This window comes from Ambystoma mexicanum, chromosome 1q (genome assembly GCF_040938575.1).
Source record: "Ambystoma mexicanum isolate Mex_15411 chromosome 1q, UKY_AmexF1_1, whole genome shotgun sequence".
Taxonomy (NCBI): domain Eukaryota; kingdom Metazoa; phylum Chordata; class Amphibia; order Caudata; family Ambystomatidae; genus Ambystoma; species Ambystoma mexicanum.
The window spans coordinates 856715796-856731231 of NC_090922.1; the positions used below are offsets into that span (position 1 = coordinate 856715796).

Genomic DNA, 15436 nt, shown 5'->3' on the forward strand with positions numbered 1-15436 from the left:
GGATGAGAGATGCCATTTTCAGTCGGATTTGGTCATGGGTGGATAGCCAGTTGTGTTGTCTCCTAGTCTCAGAAATATGTTCTTTCCTTGCTATGCTTAGCGCGGCTCTTATGGCATTGTTCTGAAGTGTCTGTATTCTCTTGATAATGTATTTGTTGGCGCCAATGTAGAGGGCATTAGAGTAGTCCAATTTGGACAGGATGAGAGCTCTGGCCAAGATCATACAACTGTTAGAAGATAGGAAATGTTTGCCGGCTCTAATTAATTTACAAGTATATGCAGTGGAGGAAGCCAAAGTGTTTACTTGTTTGGTGAATGTTAGAGTGGAGTCAAGGTAAAAACCTAAAGTTTTTACTTTGTTGACAACTTTAATGGAGTTCCCATCAATGGTGAAGGATGGATATTCAGGGCCTAATCTTGGAAGGTGGGAGGCAGTGCTAAGGATGATGAGCTCCGTTTTATCATAATTCAGGCAGAGCCCATGGGAGGCCATACATGCCTGAATGATGCTGTAAATTCTATTCACCAAGGCCAAATCCTTGTCATAATCCCCGGTAAGTGGTAGGAGGATCTGAGTATCATCTGCATAGTTAGTGTAGGTGATACCAAGATGGTCCAGATCATCAAAAAGGGGCTTGGTAAATATGTTGTACAAGGTCGGAGAGACACATGATCCCTGGGGAACCCCGCAAGTGATGGGGATAGGGTCTGCGGCTGCTGAGGGAGAGAAGACTCCCCTAGTCCTGTTGCTAAGGAAGGATTATATCCAGACTATAGCCTCCTTGGAGAAATGGGCTGCTGAGTCCAAGTGGCTGCATAAAACCCTGTAGTCCACCAAGTCAAATGCAGCCGAGACGTCAAGAAGGAAGAGCAAAGCTAGTTTACCATTGTCTCTAAGTTCGTCTATTTGGGCCTTGAGCTCAATTAATGCTGTTTCCGTGCTGTGTTGTGGCCGGAAAACAGATTGGTGGGCTCCTAGAAGTTGGTTAAGTTTCAAGAACTTCTGGATCTGGAGGTATGCAACCTTATCTAAAATTTATAGGAGGAATGGCACTGTTGTGATAGGCCTGTAATTAGTCGGTATAGTGGGGTCTAGTGTTTGTTTCTTGAGGAGAGCGAGTACCCAAGACTCTTTAAGGTTACATGGGATGGTACCTGATGAGGAGGCATTGATGAGTTTCAAAATGAAAGGTGCTAGATCTCTGGCAGCGTCCTTGATTAGTTGTGCTAGGCATTGGTCACCCTCGCAATTTGAGGGTTTGAGCGAGAGTATGACCTTCTCAACCTCAATAATAGAGACTTTAGCTTGCAGATTTCTGTTATTATAAGTTTCCCGTTTCGCCAGGAGGATGTCTTTCTTGTATTGGGCTGAAATGTTAATTAAGTTCATTTTGTTTTCAGCAGAGGGAAGTAATCTCCACGCGGTTTCACATTTTCTCTTATCTATCCTCAGGCTTTTCAAGTGAGGGGTGAACCAGGTGTTGAGGTGGCTTTTAGGCTTGCTATTTCTCAATTTTAATGGGGCACTGTCATCAAGAGCGGTGGTCATTGCTTTGTTATATTTGTCAACTAATGAGTTGGGATCCATATTGTCAGGTAGTGAGTTGAGATTAGGTAGGATGCGGGGAAGAAGTTTATCTAGTGTGATATTCTTTTTGTTTCTGGTAAGTGTAGGGGGGGGATAGGGTCGACTTGATGGTGGGCCTTTTAGTTGCCAACGTAAATGACAAATCTGTCCAGATTTGAGCAGTGATAATAGTAATCAATGCGTTACAATAGTGATCCGCCACCCAATCAAGTATTCTCCCCTTGTTGTGTGTTGGTAGGTTCACTCTTTGAGTGAAACTGAGTGCTGTCAGGATGTTAGCCACAGTAATTGCATGTTGGTCTTTCGCGTTGTTAAATCCCAAATTAAGATCCCACAGCAATAAGGTTTGTGAGGTGCTTTTTAAGTTCTCCGACAGAATAGTTGAAATATCTTCATTGAAGGTGCCAATAGGGCCAGGCGGTCTATATATGAGGTGGATATTCAGGGTTTGGGAGTTGGCGATAGGTAATTTGACTGACAGGGATTCGCATGAATTGATATCTGGACAAGCGGCTAATCTCATGGAGAGTTTAGATTTAGCAATGATAGCTATGTCTCCTCCTCGTGACTCACGTCTATCAGCTTGCAAGGTAGTGTAATCATCTGGGACTGCTAAGCTAAGGGCAGTACCTGCTGCATCATGCAGCCAAGATTCAGTGATGGCTAGGAACTCGTAGTTTTCTGCTACCAGGAGGTCAGCTATCTCTGTCGCGTGCGCGACTAATGATCTTGCAGTTATTAAGGCCCCTTTGAGGTCAGATGCGGAGTTGTCTAGCAAGGGAGGGGAAAGGGTACTGGAAGTAGCTCCAGTCACATATATGCCAGAGTGGGGTTTGGATATTTGTGATTTAGTCTGGAAGCGGCTAAGTGATGTGTGGGGTGGTGAGAGATTAGGAGTGGTCTTTTTTGTATTAGTTGTTAGTCTATTAGGTAAGCTTATTCTCTGGCCGTCCAAGCTGGTCACAGAGCTGGCCGGGGGTTGAAATAATTTCGGCAATCATGCACTAAGTCAGGAGTTTCTGTGAGCGGGGTTACAGGGGTTATTTTGGTTGGGTGGTCCCTGGGGAGGGTTTAACTTGCGTGAGAGTCGTTTATATGTCAAAATAATGGAAGTGGGTGCAGTGGGCACAGTGGTCAAGGATGTAGCCATAGTAGTAGAAATATAATGATTAGGTGGCATATGGGTGGGTGGACTTGAAAGACTAGTTAATACCACTAGAGCGAGAAGTATGCCTGGGGAGCCTATGTTTAGCAGGGTGATGTACATAATTCCTCAAGGTCAAGTGGGGCACAGTATAGCAGTATGGTGGAGTGGTAATTACTCTAAGTTACCCAGTAAGACTAAGTAGCCAGTGGGACAACACAGAGGGTTAGGTATACCTGGGCTGGTGTGGTTCAACACAGTGGGCTAGCTAGGCATATACTAAAGCATTTGAACACAGTGGGCTAGTCAGGTATGGGATAATACATTTGAACATAATAGGCTAGTCAGGTATGGGCCAGTATATTTGACACAATAGGCTAGTCCGGTGTGGGCCAATACATTTGAACACAATGGGCTAGTCAGGTATGGGCCAGTACATTTGACACAATAGGCTAGCCCGGTATGGGCCAGTACATTTGACACAATAGGCTAGTGCGGTATGGGCCAGTACACTTGACACAATAGGCTAGTCCGGTGTGGGCTAATATATTTGAACACAGTGGGTTAGTCAGGTATGGGCCAATACATTTGACACAATAGGCTAGTCAGTTGCGGCTATTGAGGCACAGAGGTGGCACAAATGGGTTTGGTCCAAGGGGGCATACAGCATTAGTCTATAAAACTGTTGCAGTTATCTGGCATGATAGTAGCCTATAGCGTAAGTCTGGACAAATGCAACTTTGAGGCACAGTGGAGCCATACAGCATGGGGCTGAGAAACAATTGCAACTATGAGGTACAATCGTGTCATACAAAGTTCGGGTGGAGCGCCGTTGCCACTATGTGGCTCAATTGTGGGTTGTTATCTTAAAAAAGAGGATGTTAAACACTGAGAAATATTACGAAGCAAGCAAGGATTTAGGGGCAGAAGTTTTGGGCAGACAACATTAGTAAGGGGTCGGCGTGGAGTGTTCAGATTGTAGGCCGGAGGGGTGAAATGCATTCATGCAGTATAGGAAGATGGCAGGGTCCCACGCATGGAGGGCGCAGTTGACTATACTCACTCGCATGTGTATCATGCAAGAGCGTTCCGATTGTTCGGAGTGTTTCGGAGAGGAAGTTCAGTACAGTGAGTCTCAGGTATTAAGGCAGGGTAGCGTGGGTGGTTCTAGGTGCGCTCTGGTGCGAACATGGGCAAACAAGGCCTTAAACTGGCCTTTAACATAGTGGGCTCTTCCGCCTGCCGGTCGATATGGAAGTTTATGTGGACAACGTTGCCTAGCAGCGCATACAAAGCCAAACCTCGTTTTGGCGCTGCATCGTGCCCAACATTTTGTTTCAGGAAGAAGGTTGGCGCAGTGCGAGTGCGATTCTGGGCTGATTATGGAAGGTAGGATTGCAAAAAAGGTGGACGTTGCTTCAAATGAGCATAGGATAAATGCTCAAATATTCTGTAGCCTCAGAGTGGCAGCTGTGCTGGGGGCAGTGGTGGCATCAGTGCGGATGCATGCGGGCACGGATGGTGCTGCGGGCTGCGGTGGTCATGGGGCGAATTGCAGGCTGCTCGAGATGGTGGCTCCTGCAGTGGTGGGGTTGGGGCTCCTGCCCTCTCCACCCAGGTTAAGATGCTTTTGAGCAGATGGGGCAAACAGGGCCTTAAACTGGCCTTTAACGTAGCCGGCTCTTCTGCCTGCCGGCGGATATGGAAGTGTATGTGGACAACATTGCCTAGCAATGCATACGAAGCCAAGCCTGGTTTTGGTGCTGCATCGCGGCGGTCTGACCCCACTGGTGTCGCCAATTGGAGTAGTTCTAAAGGATGGAGGACACATTCAGCTCTGCATAAACATGTACATACCAAATGCAGCCATTCAAAGAGTGCAAAACCTCAGACCTAACATTGATGGTATGATTGTCAGACTGAATTAAGCAGTGATATTCTTCTCTGAATTAGCTTGAACCAAGGATATCATCAACATGCCCTACACCCAATGTCCAGAGCAATACTGATGTTCTCAACATACAAAGGGCTATATAGGTTTACACAACTCGATTTTAATATTTCGTCAGCAGTGGAAATATTCCAGTAGACCACCAAACAAATGTTCTTGCCATTTAATAACCTGTGTATATATAACAATGCCATACTTGTGTTTGGAAAGACTTATCGAGAACATAATGAGGAGCTGGTCAAGGTATGTGCAACCCTACAACCAGCAGGTCTCACACTAATTAAAGAAATAAAGAAGCACTATTATGTTTCTACAGACACATATTTTCAGAACAAGGTATTACTCCTGATACAGACAAGGCACTCATAATACACAAACTGCCTCCTCCTCGCCACAGAGCTGAAGTCACATCCTTCCTAGGATTGGCAGGATCCTGTGCACTATAGATACTGAACTATGCCACAATGACAGAACCGCTCTGATAGCTTCTGTGAAAGATCTCCCTTCATGAAGGAATAACAATGGTCAGCAAGCCTCTAACAACATCCGAACATCACTGCCATTGGCACAGCACTAGTCTATTTCAACCCGTCCTGGCGAATAGAAATTACAGTTTCCAGCCCCATCATGTTAGGAGACATACTAGCACAAAGTAAAGAAGGTGCAATGAAAACCAAACGCATAGTCACCTGCGCCGGCAGATAACTGTCTAGGAGTGCATCTGCATACTCACAAGCAGAGTCTGGGCTCTTGTACATTTCAATAACTTTATTATTGGCAAGAAATTCATGCTAGTAACCAACCATCAAGCGCTGGTATCCAGTTAATATGTCGAAAAAATAATTTTGAATGACAAAAATGTCAAAAACATTGTACCTAAAAAAAAAAAAAATCGAATGTATTATTTTTTAATTTATATGTTTTTTGTTTGTTTCGTGAGTAAAAAAAAGGGGGGGGGTTGGAGGGACCCCCCATTTAAAAAAAAAAAAGTTTTTTTTAGGTGACATTTTCTCGACATTTTGGCATTCTAAATTATGTCATTCGAAATAGTCACTATAAACCTCAAGCGCTATCATCATTATTTGGAAATCCGAGAAAATGAATGCCAACCTGCATCGCAATTTCGGGCATTTGACTGCATGATTATGAATATGACATCATGCATCGACCAGGTAAAGATCTAAGCCTAACAGATTACATCTCATGGCATACAAAAGACACCCATGAGGGAAATTTACTGACAGAAGCGAAAAAATATGTTCGAAATGTCACAACCAACACCATACACCTTTGCACTAGGCTTCAGGGAAGGCCCATCAATGTGACTGGCTATTTGTCTCACCAACAACAAATAGTAAGATTACTGCATAATACAAGAGATGAAGACAGAGGCAAACTGAAAAGAAAAATAAACACCCAACTAGCTGTATCCAGTACAAACCTATTATTGAGAGAGCGTAGACTTGTGCTTCGAAAGCGGTTACAAAGGGCATTGGTAAATACCGCTCGTGACGGCCAATGGGGAAATCATGAACACAAAATGACAATTTGGAAAGCAAGTATGATTCCCATATATGGGCAGCCTGGCAGAAGAAGTAGTTCAGTACTGCATGTCAGGTCAATGAACAGCCAGAAATGAACCACTGGTGCCTTTACACCATAATGTACTACCAAAGAATGTCTGATGCCGAGTTTTTCAGGATTTGTAAGGACCGGTATCTGATGGATCATAGCTCTTAGTAGCCATTGAGGAGCATTGTAGATTCCCTATGACCAAGACCTATAACTCCACAACATTCCGCGAAATAATGGGAAGCCTTAGATGTTATATTCATCAAATGGGGGTATTTTACACTCTGTGAAGACAGATAATGGCTACTCATTCAATGGGAGTGACTTCAAACGTTGTGCCAAATACATAGGGTTCCAGCACATGGGGTTCCAACATCAAATTATCATACCACTATGATGCAGGCCAATGGCATGGCTGAGTGATTAATGTCATCTATCAAGAAGACCATTCAGTGAGCCTCCTTCAAGAACATGTCCATATGCTGTATGCTGCACCACTACCGCAATTATTCGACAGGTGTGACTCCAGCAGGGCTAATGTTAAAATATAGCCCAAGAACACAGCTACCTAATACAACCACACAAATGTAGGAAAGAGAAAATGACATATGAGTCAGAGACACTGAAAAGATACAAGAAGCAATAAAGCAAACTGACCTCAAAAGGGGACTGAGAAAGAAAGAAATTAACATTGTTGGAGAAGTCATCGTCGGACAGAGACAGCCCAACAAACCAGACTGCTGATATCCTTGAATGCTACTGACGGTGATTGAAAATCAGGGACTATGATAACTGCAAGATCTGCTCACAAGAAAATCACTAGAGGTGCCTGACATGAAAAAAACAAAGAAGAACAGACATTGAAATAAACGTGTATGCAATATACCATGGCTTACTAATGGGGCAGCCACAGACCCCGGGGTAGATGGGACGGCAGAGACCAAAGACATCCCTAAAACAAATGGAAGTAGAAGACCGAAGAACTATAAAGAAACCTCGTAGAGTGGTAGATGAAATGTTAAACCACCTAATCAGATACGTGGGGAGACGTCTTTGTAGCTGTAAATAGTCACCCACCCCTGCTGACACATCCCAGCTCATCAAGGGAGGACGAGGGACAAACCAGGACATGGCAGGAAGAGGAGGATAGTAGATCTTAGGAATCGTTCAAGGATGGAATCAAGTTTTTCCTCCACAAGAGGTTTGGCCTCCCATTATTTCCACACCGCTTACACATTTTGAACATAACAGGATGGAACGATAAACAAAATTCCTTCAAAAGAGCAGGTACAGGGGGGTGCTGCTGAGCACCACGAGTAATGGCCGCCTGAGTGAGAGCTCCAGCCCCAGCATAATCCTGATTGTTCAAGTATCCTGTTGGTGCCAGTTTTTATATGTTTGAATGGTCCACAGAGGAAGAGGATGGTGTGGAGAAAGCATTGGCCAAATATAACCCTTATCCGTTGGGCAGAAGGGGAGACCGGCGGTGCGGCTCCCTGATTTGAGCTGGCAGAGACTTCCACAAAATCTGGAGGCATGACTACTTTAGGCCATGGCGTTGTCGCACCAGATTGAGGAGTGGCTGAGGAAGCCTGCAGCCTGCACAGCGCCATCCCTGTGCTGCTGGCGTCTTTGAGGCAAAAATGAAATAGAGGCACACGCTGGCGAAGGTGACTGAGCTGTGGAGAGTGGACAATTATTGGGGATTAATCCGACTTCTGTCGGCTGGAGCCTGACTACCAGAGCCTGCCTACAGCCGTGGCGAAGGGGGAGTGACGAGAGGCTGGGGAGGCGCTCACTGGCCATCACTGTGAGAGCCCCCCCTGGCCTTCAGCGTTTTCTTGTGTCCCGCTGCCTTCAGCGCATGTCTCATCAGCGATCCAGTGCCCTGGCCGGGTAGCATGCATTGGAGGAATGAGGGTTGCTACAGGTGACCGCTGGAGTGGGCTGCAGGACTGTGTCTGTCCGTTATACTGGGCCCGTGGTGCTGCTCGACCCGCCACAGGAAAGGAGAGGGGAGCCTCCCAGGCGAGGTGGAGTGGAATCCCTCGGTTGTGCTATGCAATGACAGTGCAGGAGCTGAGGCTGTGAGTTATATATTCTTGTTTGGGGTCACCCCAGTACGCTGAATCTAATGTTGTTAAGAGTAGTTTGGCACAACTGAGATGATTGGAGCTGGTGACTGGGGACTACAGGGGTCTGTGATTCATGCAATATTTGAGCTGCTGGCAGTGCTCCCTATACAAGTGAGTGACCTTTAGGCACTGGAGAAATGGCTGGGTCCCCGCGCACGAAGTGAATGAGGGCTGCCGGCCAGACAGTGATTTCCAACAGTTAAGGCAGCTGTGGGCATTTGTGGACAGAGCTGAGAGCGGACAGCTGGCGGAGACACTATTAGACCATTCTGCCTGATCCTTAGTGCTGCTTGCTGCCCTGGGTTCTTCGTCGCTGACTGGACTGGCGATTTAGCCACTGGGCCCGGGAGCTGGGTCTGGTGGCTGAGGCTGGCGGTGGGCTGGATTTTGCAAGGTTTTTGGTGAAGTTTGGTTCAATGAGGTGGTACTTAGACACTGATTTTCTGAGATCCTGGAGGCACTGAGGGTGAGGTGAATACTGATGCCAGCTACCGGTATTCTAGAAGTGGCGCGACCAGGCCCAAGCACTGTGGGGATTGTACTGTGAGCAAGACTGGAGGAGGACTGTAGTCAGGGTGCTTGCCACTTTGTGACACCTGCCTCCCCCCCTTGTTGAGGAGCCCGCTGCATCCTCGATACATCTGGGGGGCCTGGGCACCCCCCGCTGGATATCCTTACGTTACTAGGTATGGGCAACTGCAAATTTCAATGCTAAGTGGAGACACAGGTTCCATTGACAAGTGAAGTAGTGCTTTTGCCAACAGGTTTCTGAGTCTGATATCTGACTTGGGCCGGGGGCGCAGCATGGTGCTACATCACCATACAAGAAAAGCAGATAGCATTTAAGACCGACTTAGTAACATGACGAAGGGTGCTGGAGAGACGCGTGGCCCAATGAATTGGTTTACCAGCACCCAGGTCATGGCCCCGGGGCCAGTGGATCCAGGACAGGGAGGAGGCCCAAGCACCTTGCCCGGGGAAAACCGCGAAGACCAACTACTGGTGGCCATGCAAAGCGGCTTCATGTCCGTTAATGTTAAATTGGACGATACTGTGCAACCATTGAGTCACTGAAATCTAAACTTGAAAAAGAAAGTGGTTGCATCAATGAAGCCGAGACCAGGATCAGAGAGGTGGAATACAACGTGGGCCAAAACGACCATGACATCACAGAACTGAGGCCAGAATTCACTAAAGTCTGGGGTAAATGGGATGATCTTGAGTCGTGCTGGAGGCAAAATAACATTCTCATAGTCAGAGTGCCTGAAGTGGCATGTTAGGTGCTCATGGAGTCGTTCATTGAAGACTTGCTAAAAACCACGTTTGGAGTGACTAAATTTTCCACACATTTTCAGATTGAGCACGCACATCGCACTTTTGCCACGGCACCTAGGCCTGGGGCCCCTCCACGTACTGTTATTGCAAAAATGCTGAACTACACGGACAGAGACCTCATCCTGAAGTTATCCAGAGAACAAGGGACACACGGTTATGAGGCCAAGAATATCCACATTTACCCGGATTGTGCAGCCGGGGTCTATGTCCTGAGAAGATCGTATGGCCCGGGGAAGAGACTACTGAGGACCCGACATGTACCATATGCCCTTATGATTCCTGCAAATCTGCGTATCCAACATGGGGGCAGGCCAAATTGTTTAGAGAATCCTGAGGACGCCATATCATGTGTGGAGGCGCCGATGATCAAAACCATGACCCGAAGGCAGAACAACGTGAGATTGAACGGTAAGCTCCAATATTGACTTATTAATATAGTGTAATGATCTGGCATGTGAAACTGTTAAATTGAAGCCGGAGCAAGCGGCCGCCTGGCTGGCTGTTCGAAGCTGTGACGGCTCGCAGTGTACCCCAGGAAATGTCCACGGCTGCACAAGGGTTACATCATCAAGTTGGGGTCTATGGTGAGGGTGTGGGGATAAACTGGGGAGTGCACAAGAATGTGTGTACAGCCTGCGGTATAGGCCCTTCAAGGCCAGTTTGGGGAGATGGTTTGGGGAGGGGGGACAAAAGGGTGTTTGGTTATAAATGTTAGCAGGCGGGTTTGCAGGCAGGAGCTGCATCACACAATGACTGTTTGCTTTCAGGGAAACATGCACGTAAAATGTATTTGTTGTCAAATGACATATGGGTGAATCAATAGTGTTTACATCGTGGAATGTTCAGGGCCTCAACAACCCCGTCAATCCTTGGAAGATTCTAGCATACCTTGATCGCCATTCCCCCAAAATTGTAATGCTACGGGAAACACATGCTCTGGGGCCACTGCATGATGGGTTTCTACCCAAATGGGGCCAGCATAGGTACTATACGTCCTACTCATCTCAGGCGAGGGGAGTGCTTATTTTTGTTCGTCAGCCACTACCTTTACAAACCGAGGAGGTTCAAGTAGACCCTGAACGGAGATACGTTATTGTCAGAGGGAAAATATCAGGCAAGAAGGCCATGTTAGTAAATACTTACGGACCAAACGTGGACGACCCGTTTTTACAGCCAAATATCCGAGATGTTAATGAAGACGGCGGACATCCCCATTATATAGGGTGGTGACTTTAATGACTTTAATACGATTTTTGATTTTTGACGTGCTCAGAGACCGGTCGAGCACCACGCAGCGCAGTTTGACTGCTGCTGCTCAGATTATTAGACAGCTCATCCATTAGACAACGTCCCAGCTCATCCATTAGACATAATGGATGAGCTGGGACGTTTGGAGGGATGAACGCTCGAGGGCAGCCGAGTATACTTATTACTCAACAGTCCACGATGCGATGTCCCAGATCGACTTATGGCTACTCTCGGCAGTATGGGCGCCAAGGTTACAGGGCAGTAGGATCTTACCACGTACCCCTGTCAGGCCACTCGCCAGTGGTAATAAACTTGTTATTGGCTTACTTGCTGAGACCCCGTCCTATGTGGAGAATGTCACAAGCAATTCTCCTGGATGCCGCATTCGTGACGTCCTTGCAAGAGTAAATAGAAGTGTTCTTTGAAGTGAACGATGGCACAGTACCACGATACGCCACAGTGTGAGAAGCTTTCAAAGTATGGCTACGTGGCGCATTGATTTCGGTTAACACTAAGGTACTGAAAAATACCACGCAGGAGCTATGGGAGGTGGAACATGAACTGCGTAGGCTTGAGAACGAATACAGCATAACTAATGACAAGGCACTTGTGGGGGTTATTAAAGGGAACTTGTTAAAGTTCTACAAGTTTGCGGATGAAGTGGTGCCTTGTATGGCAAAGCCCACCCAAGCGCGTAGATACAGGGAGGCAGACCGACCGGGACGCTTCCTTGCTGCTGTCGTGAGGAGAGAGAAAGGGTCACAGCTCATCACTGGGATTGTAGTGGCAGCGGGACGGTTTTTGAAAGAGACTGAAACAATCAATGGGGAATTCCTGAATTACTACATGGCGTTGTACGCAAATGCAGACACATGTGCAGAGGAAGGGGTAGACTAGTACCTAGGAATGTTTTCCCTCCTGTGTCTTACAGCAGAGACCCATGAGGTACTCAGTAGACGTGTGACAACAGAAGAAATAACAGGGACGATCACCTCGCTGGATTCCGGCAAAGCTCTGGGCCCTGACGGCCTGAGGATAGAGCTGTACAAGGCGTACGTTGGGAATCTTACCCTGCGATTTCTCAGGGTTAGGGAGGAATCATTTCAAACTGGACAACGCCCGCCCTCGCTTTCGGAGGCTGTTATCTCAGTACTGCTGAAGCCTGGCAGATTCCCAGGCGAGGTGGCCACTTATCGCCCGTTATCATTGATCAATGCGGATGCCAAGGCTTTTTGCCAAGGTGTTAGCAAATAGGCTCCTTCCATACATGTTCCAGCATGTGCACCCGGATCAATCAGGCTTTATTCCTAGTCAATCTACAGGCTTAAACTTGCGGCGCCTCTTCGGTATTATTCCACAAATTAATCCTATGGCCAAGGCAGCAGCTGCCTCTCTAGATGCTGAAAAAGCTTTTGATTTATTTGGTGTACTATTCTGGGTTGTGGGACCATTTAATTGGGTATGTGAGGCTATTATACACTAATCAGACTGCCAGGGTCTGAACCACTGGGGTCATATCCTGAGCTTTCACACTGGCTCAAGGAACACAACAAGGCTGCACCCTTTCCCCTTACTGTTTGCACTCACAATAGAACCATTAGCCTGACTGATAAGTGAACGTCATGGACTTTTGGGAATACACATAGCGGGAACCCCTCAGATAATATCCTTATATGCAGATGACACTTTATTGTATTTACAAAACCCTGAGGAGACTATTAAACCAGTAATGGAGGAGTTTGTTAGGTCTACTAGTCATTCAGGGTATAAGATTAATACTGCAAAGTCTGAGCGGTTTCTGCTCACTGATGGAACTACCAAACCAGATGACCTTATAGGATTTAGATGGGTCCCAACTAGTTTCAAGTACCTGGGGGTAACACTGTATGCAGCAGACACTGTATGAAGAAAATCACGAAACATACCTCAATACACTGCAGTTAAATTGGAATTATGGGCTAGACTCCCCATGTCCCTATAGAGCAGGTTCGCCCTGATGTAAATGGCAGTGGTTCCCAAACTGCTGTATCACTTTAATACTTTCCCGATATGGCCAAGGCGTAGGTTTATTCTAAAACTCTGATCTATGGCAGTGCAATGTGTGTGGGGGGTGGAGAGCCGTGTACGAGCTGTGAAGGGCTGACAGAACCTTATGCCTGGTGGGGCCTGGCTGCTCCAGACCTTCGAGTTATATTACTTGGTGACATAGGCATAATGCACAGGCCAATGCTATATGCCAGACCCGGGCCCAGTACGTCAAGTATTAGAGCGGTGCGGGGCAGCTCAAAGCAGTCATTCTACAATATCACTACATAGATTCATGTACTTTTCACCCGGTACGCACAACAGTACATGCATGGGCTCAAGTGTTTAAACGTCGGGGAGCAACTACTCCTTGTGATGGCAGGATCCCTTTGTGGAACTGTCCAGGGCTTCCCCTAACATACGATCCTGATATACAAACATCCTGGGACCCAGAGAAAGGAATGATGCTGGGAGATCTGTACCCACGGGTGTGGGGGGAGGGGGGTTCTTAACGCAAGATGAATTTACAGCAAAATTGGGGACCAGCCCCATTAGATTACTGCAATACTTTTGGATGAGGGCAGCCGTGCGTCAGAAATGGCTGTCATTCCCACAGGAAGCGGAATCCTGTGAATATATAGATGCTCTAGTGTCAGGTGATGAGCCGAGGAGGCAAGTATTGAGGTTATCAAAGATAGTTCCGACCAGTCAGGCACAACAGAATGCGGCAAGGGTGAAATGGGAGAGAGACCTGAATGTGAGCATCGATGAGACTAAATGGCAGAGGTACTGCCTTTTATCGAAGGAAGTCTCACTCAATGCACGCCTACGGCTTATACACTTTGCAGTGTTGAACCGACTGCATTACACTCCAGCAAGGGTTTCAAGATTTGTTCCTGGTGCAATAGATAAATGTATGAAATGCGGTGGGGAGGGGGCTGACTCGATCCACATGTTTTGGAATTGCCCAAGATAGTACAGTTTGGGCAGGAGGTGGCTGAGGTGTTACATGTAATGATCAGAATTCTTCCCATGCTCCTTCCCCTTAAATATCTACTGGGTGACATAGGCAAAGTTTCTACAAAAGTATGCAGACTATTCAATATGGGCTGTATTATTGCAAACAATGGAAATCCCGAATGGCAACATCATGTCAGGAATGGCTCAGAGAACTGATTTATGTAAATGAAAGGGACGAGGGATACGTCATGACAGTCACTGCAGCAATTAGGCCAAAGGATATATGGGGACCATTTTGGGAATATTTCAACAGTAGACAACTGGGAAATGTATGAATAAATAACCTCGAAGTAGAGCATGAACTTACAATGTGAACCACAGGAAGTATTGTTTGCTGAATAGATTAGTGTGATGCATAACGTCAATTGCAACCTGTCTGCCTGTTACGTAACTAAAGTTTTTTTATTGTTTAAATAAAAAAAAGAGAAGGTACATGATGTAACATCCTGTGTATCTACAATAGGCATAAGCTCAGAAAAACGCAAAGCCTTTTAGGATGGTGGAACATCAAACATTATATTAAGATGCCTTTCCTGCCATAGAACACACACAGAACATTAAATATTGCATTTCCCAAAATAACATTCAAGGGATGACTGTTGAACAATGTTTTGCAAAAATAGGTGTTCATTAGTATGCATTTGTTTTATGCAGATCATGTTGTATGCGAGGAGGAGTTCAAGTATGCAATGCTGGCTTTAAACTGTATATGTCCTGCAACATCCACTCTCATCACTCTGCTGGTCCATACATCTAGAGGACAGTAAGTTTTAAGCAGCCTTTTTGTCAAAGACAAATGCTATGGGATGAATCGCTTGTCCCTTTAGTTAAAGTTCGTACTTGCTTTTGTGGTTCGAGTTCAAATCCTTACAAGGAGGTTGCCATGATGTTTTGATATTCTGTGCAGCATTGTGTGTTATGACTCTGTGCTATGCCCTTCTTTGAATGACCTCAGAGACAAGAGAATGCTCCCAATAAATGTTCGTCACCCTCGAATGCCAGTCACGTTTTTCAGAAGCAATTATAAAAGGTTAGCAGCCGGGGCACAGCAAAGGAAGGGCAGGTGTTCATGCAGCTGCATTTAAGTGATCCCTTAAGTCTGCCCTGGCATGCATAGCAGTGTGTGTCTGCAGTGTATTTCTAAGAGTCAAGTGACCAGTTTACCAGACGGGTGAGCCAGCAGCAGAGAGCATTAATCACAATAACGGCCCAGTGTACATTTGGGGTGCTTAAAGTGTTGTTAAAAAAAAGATTATTTCATAAAATAATGCTGCGCCATGGCAGTCAGGAACAAGAGAAGGGTGTATGAAATCCAGTGAAAAGTGTGCAGTTAGATGTTGGGGAGCTGATAAGGGAATCTGGGAGTAAGGCAACAGACAGAGTGGGGAGGGCGTGAGGTTGTAGTGAGGGGGAAATGA

General features: G+C 46.3%; 1 protein-coding gene across 1 annotated transcript in view; it reads left to right on the forward strand.

Annotated features, from left to right (window-relative positions):
- Window positions 1-15436, forward strand: part of KCNT2 (potassium sodium-activated channel subfamily T member 2) — a 2640974-nt gene that overhangs the window by 2349527 nt on the left and 276011 nt on the right. The window contains exon 15 of the mRNA XM_069641505.1: window positions 14673-14781. Within this exon, the coding sequence (XP_069497606.1) occupies window positions 14673-14781 (109 nt within the window). The remainder of the gene's footprint in view (window positions 1-14672; window positions 14782-15436) is intronic.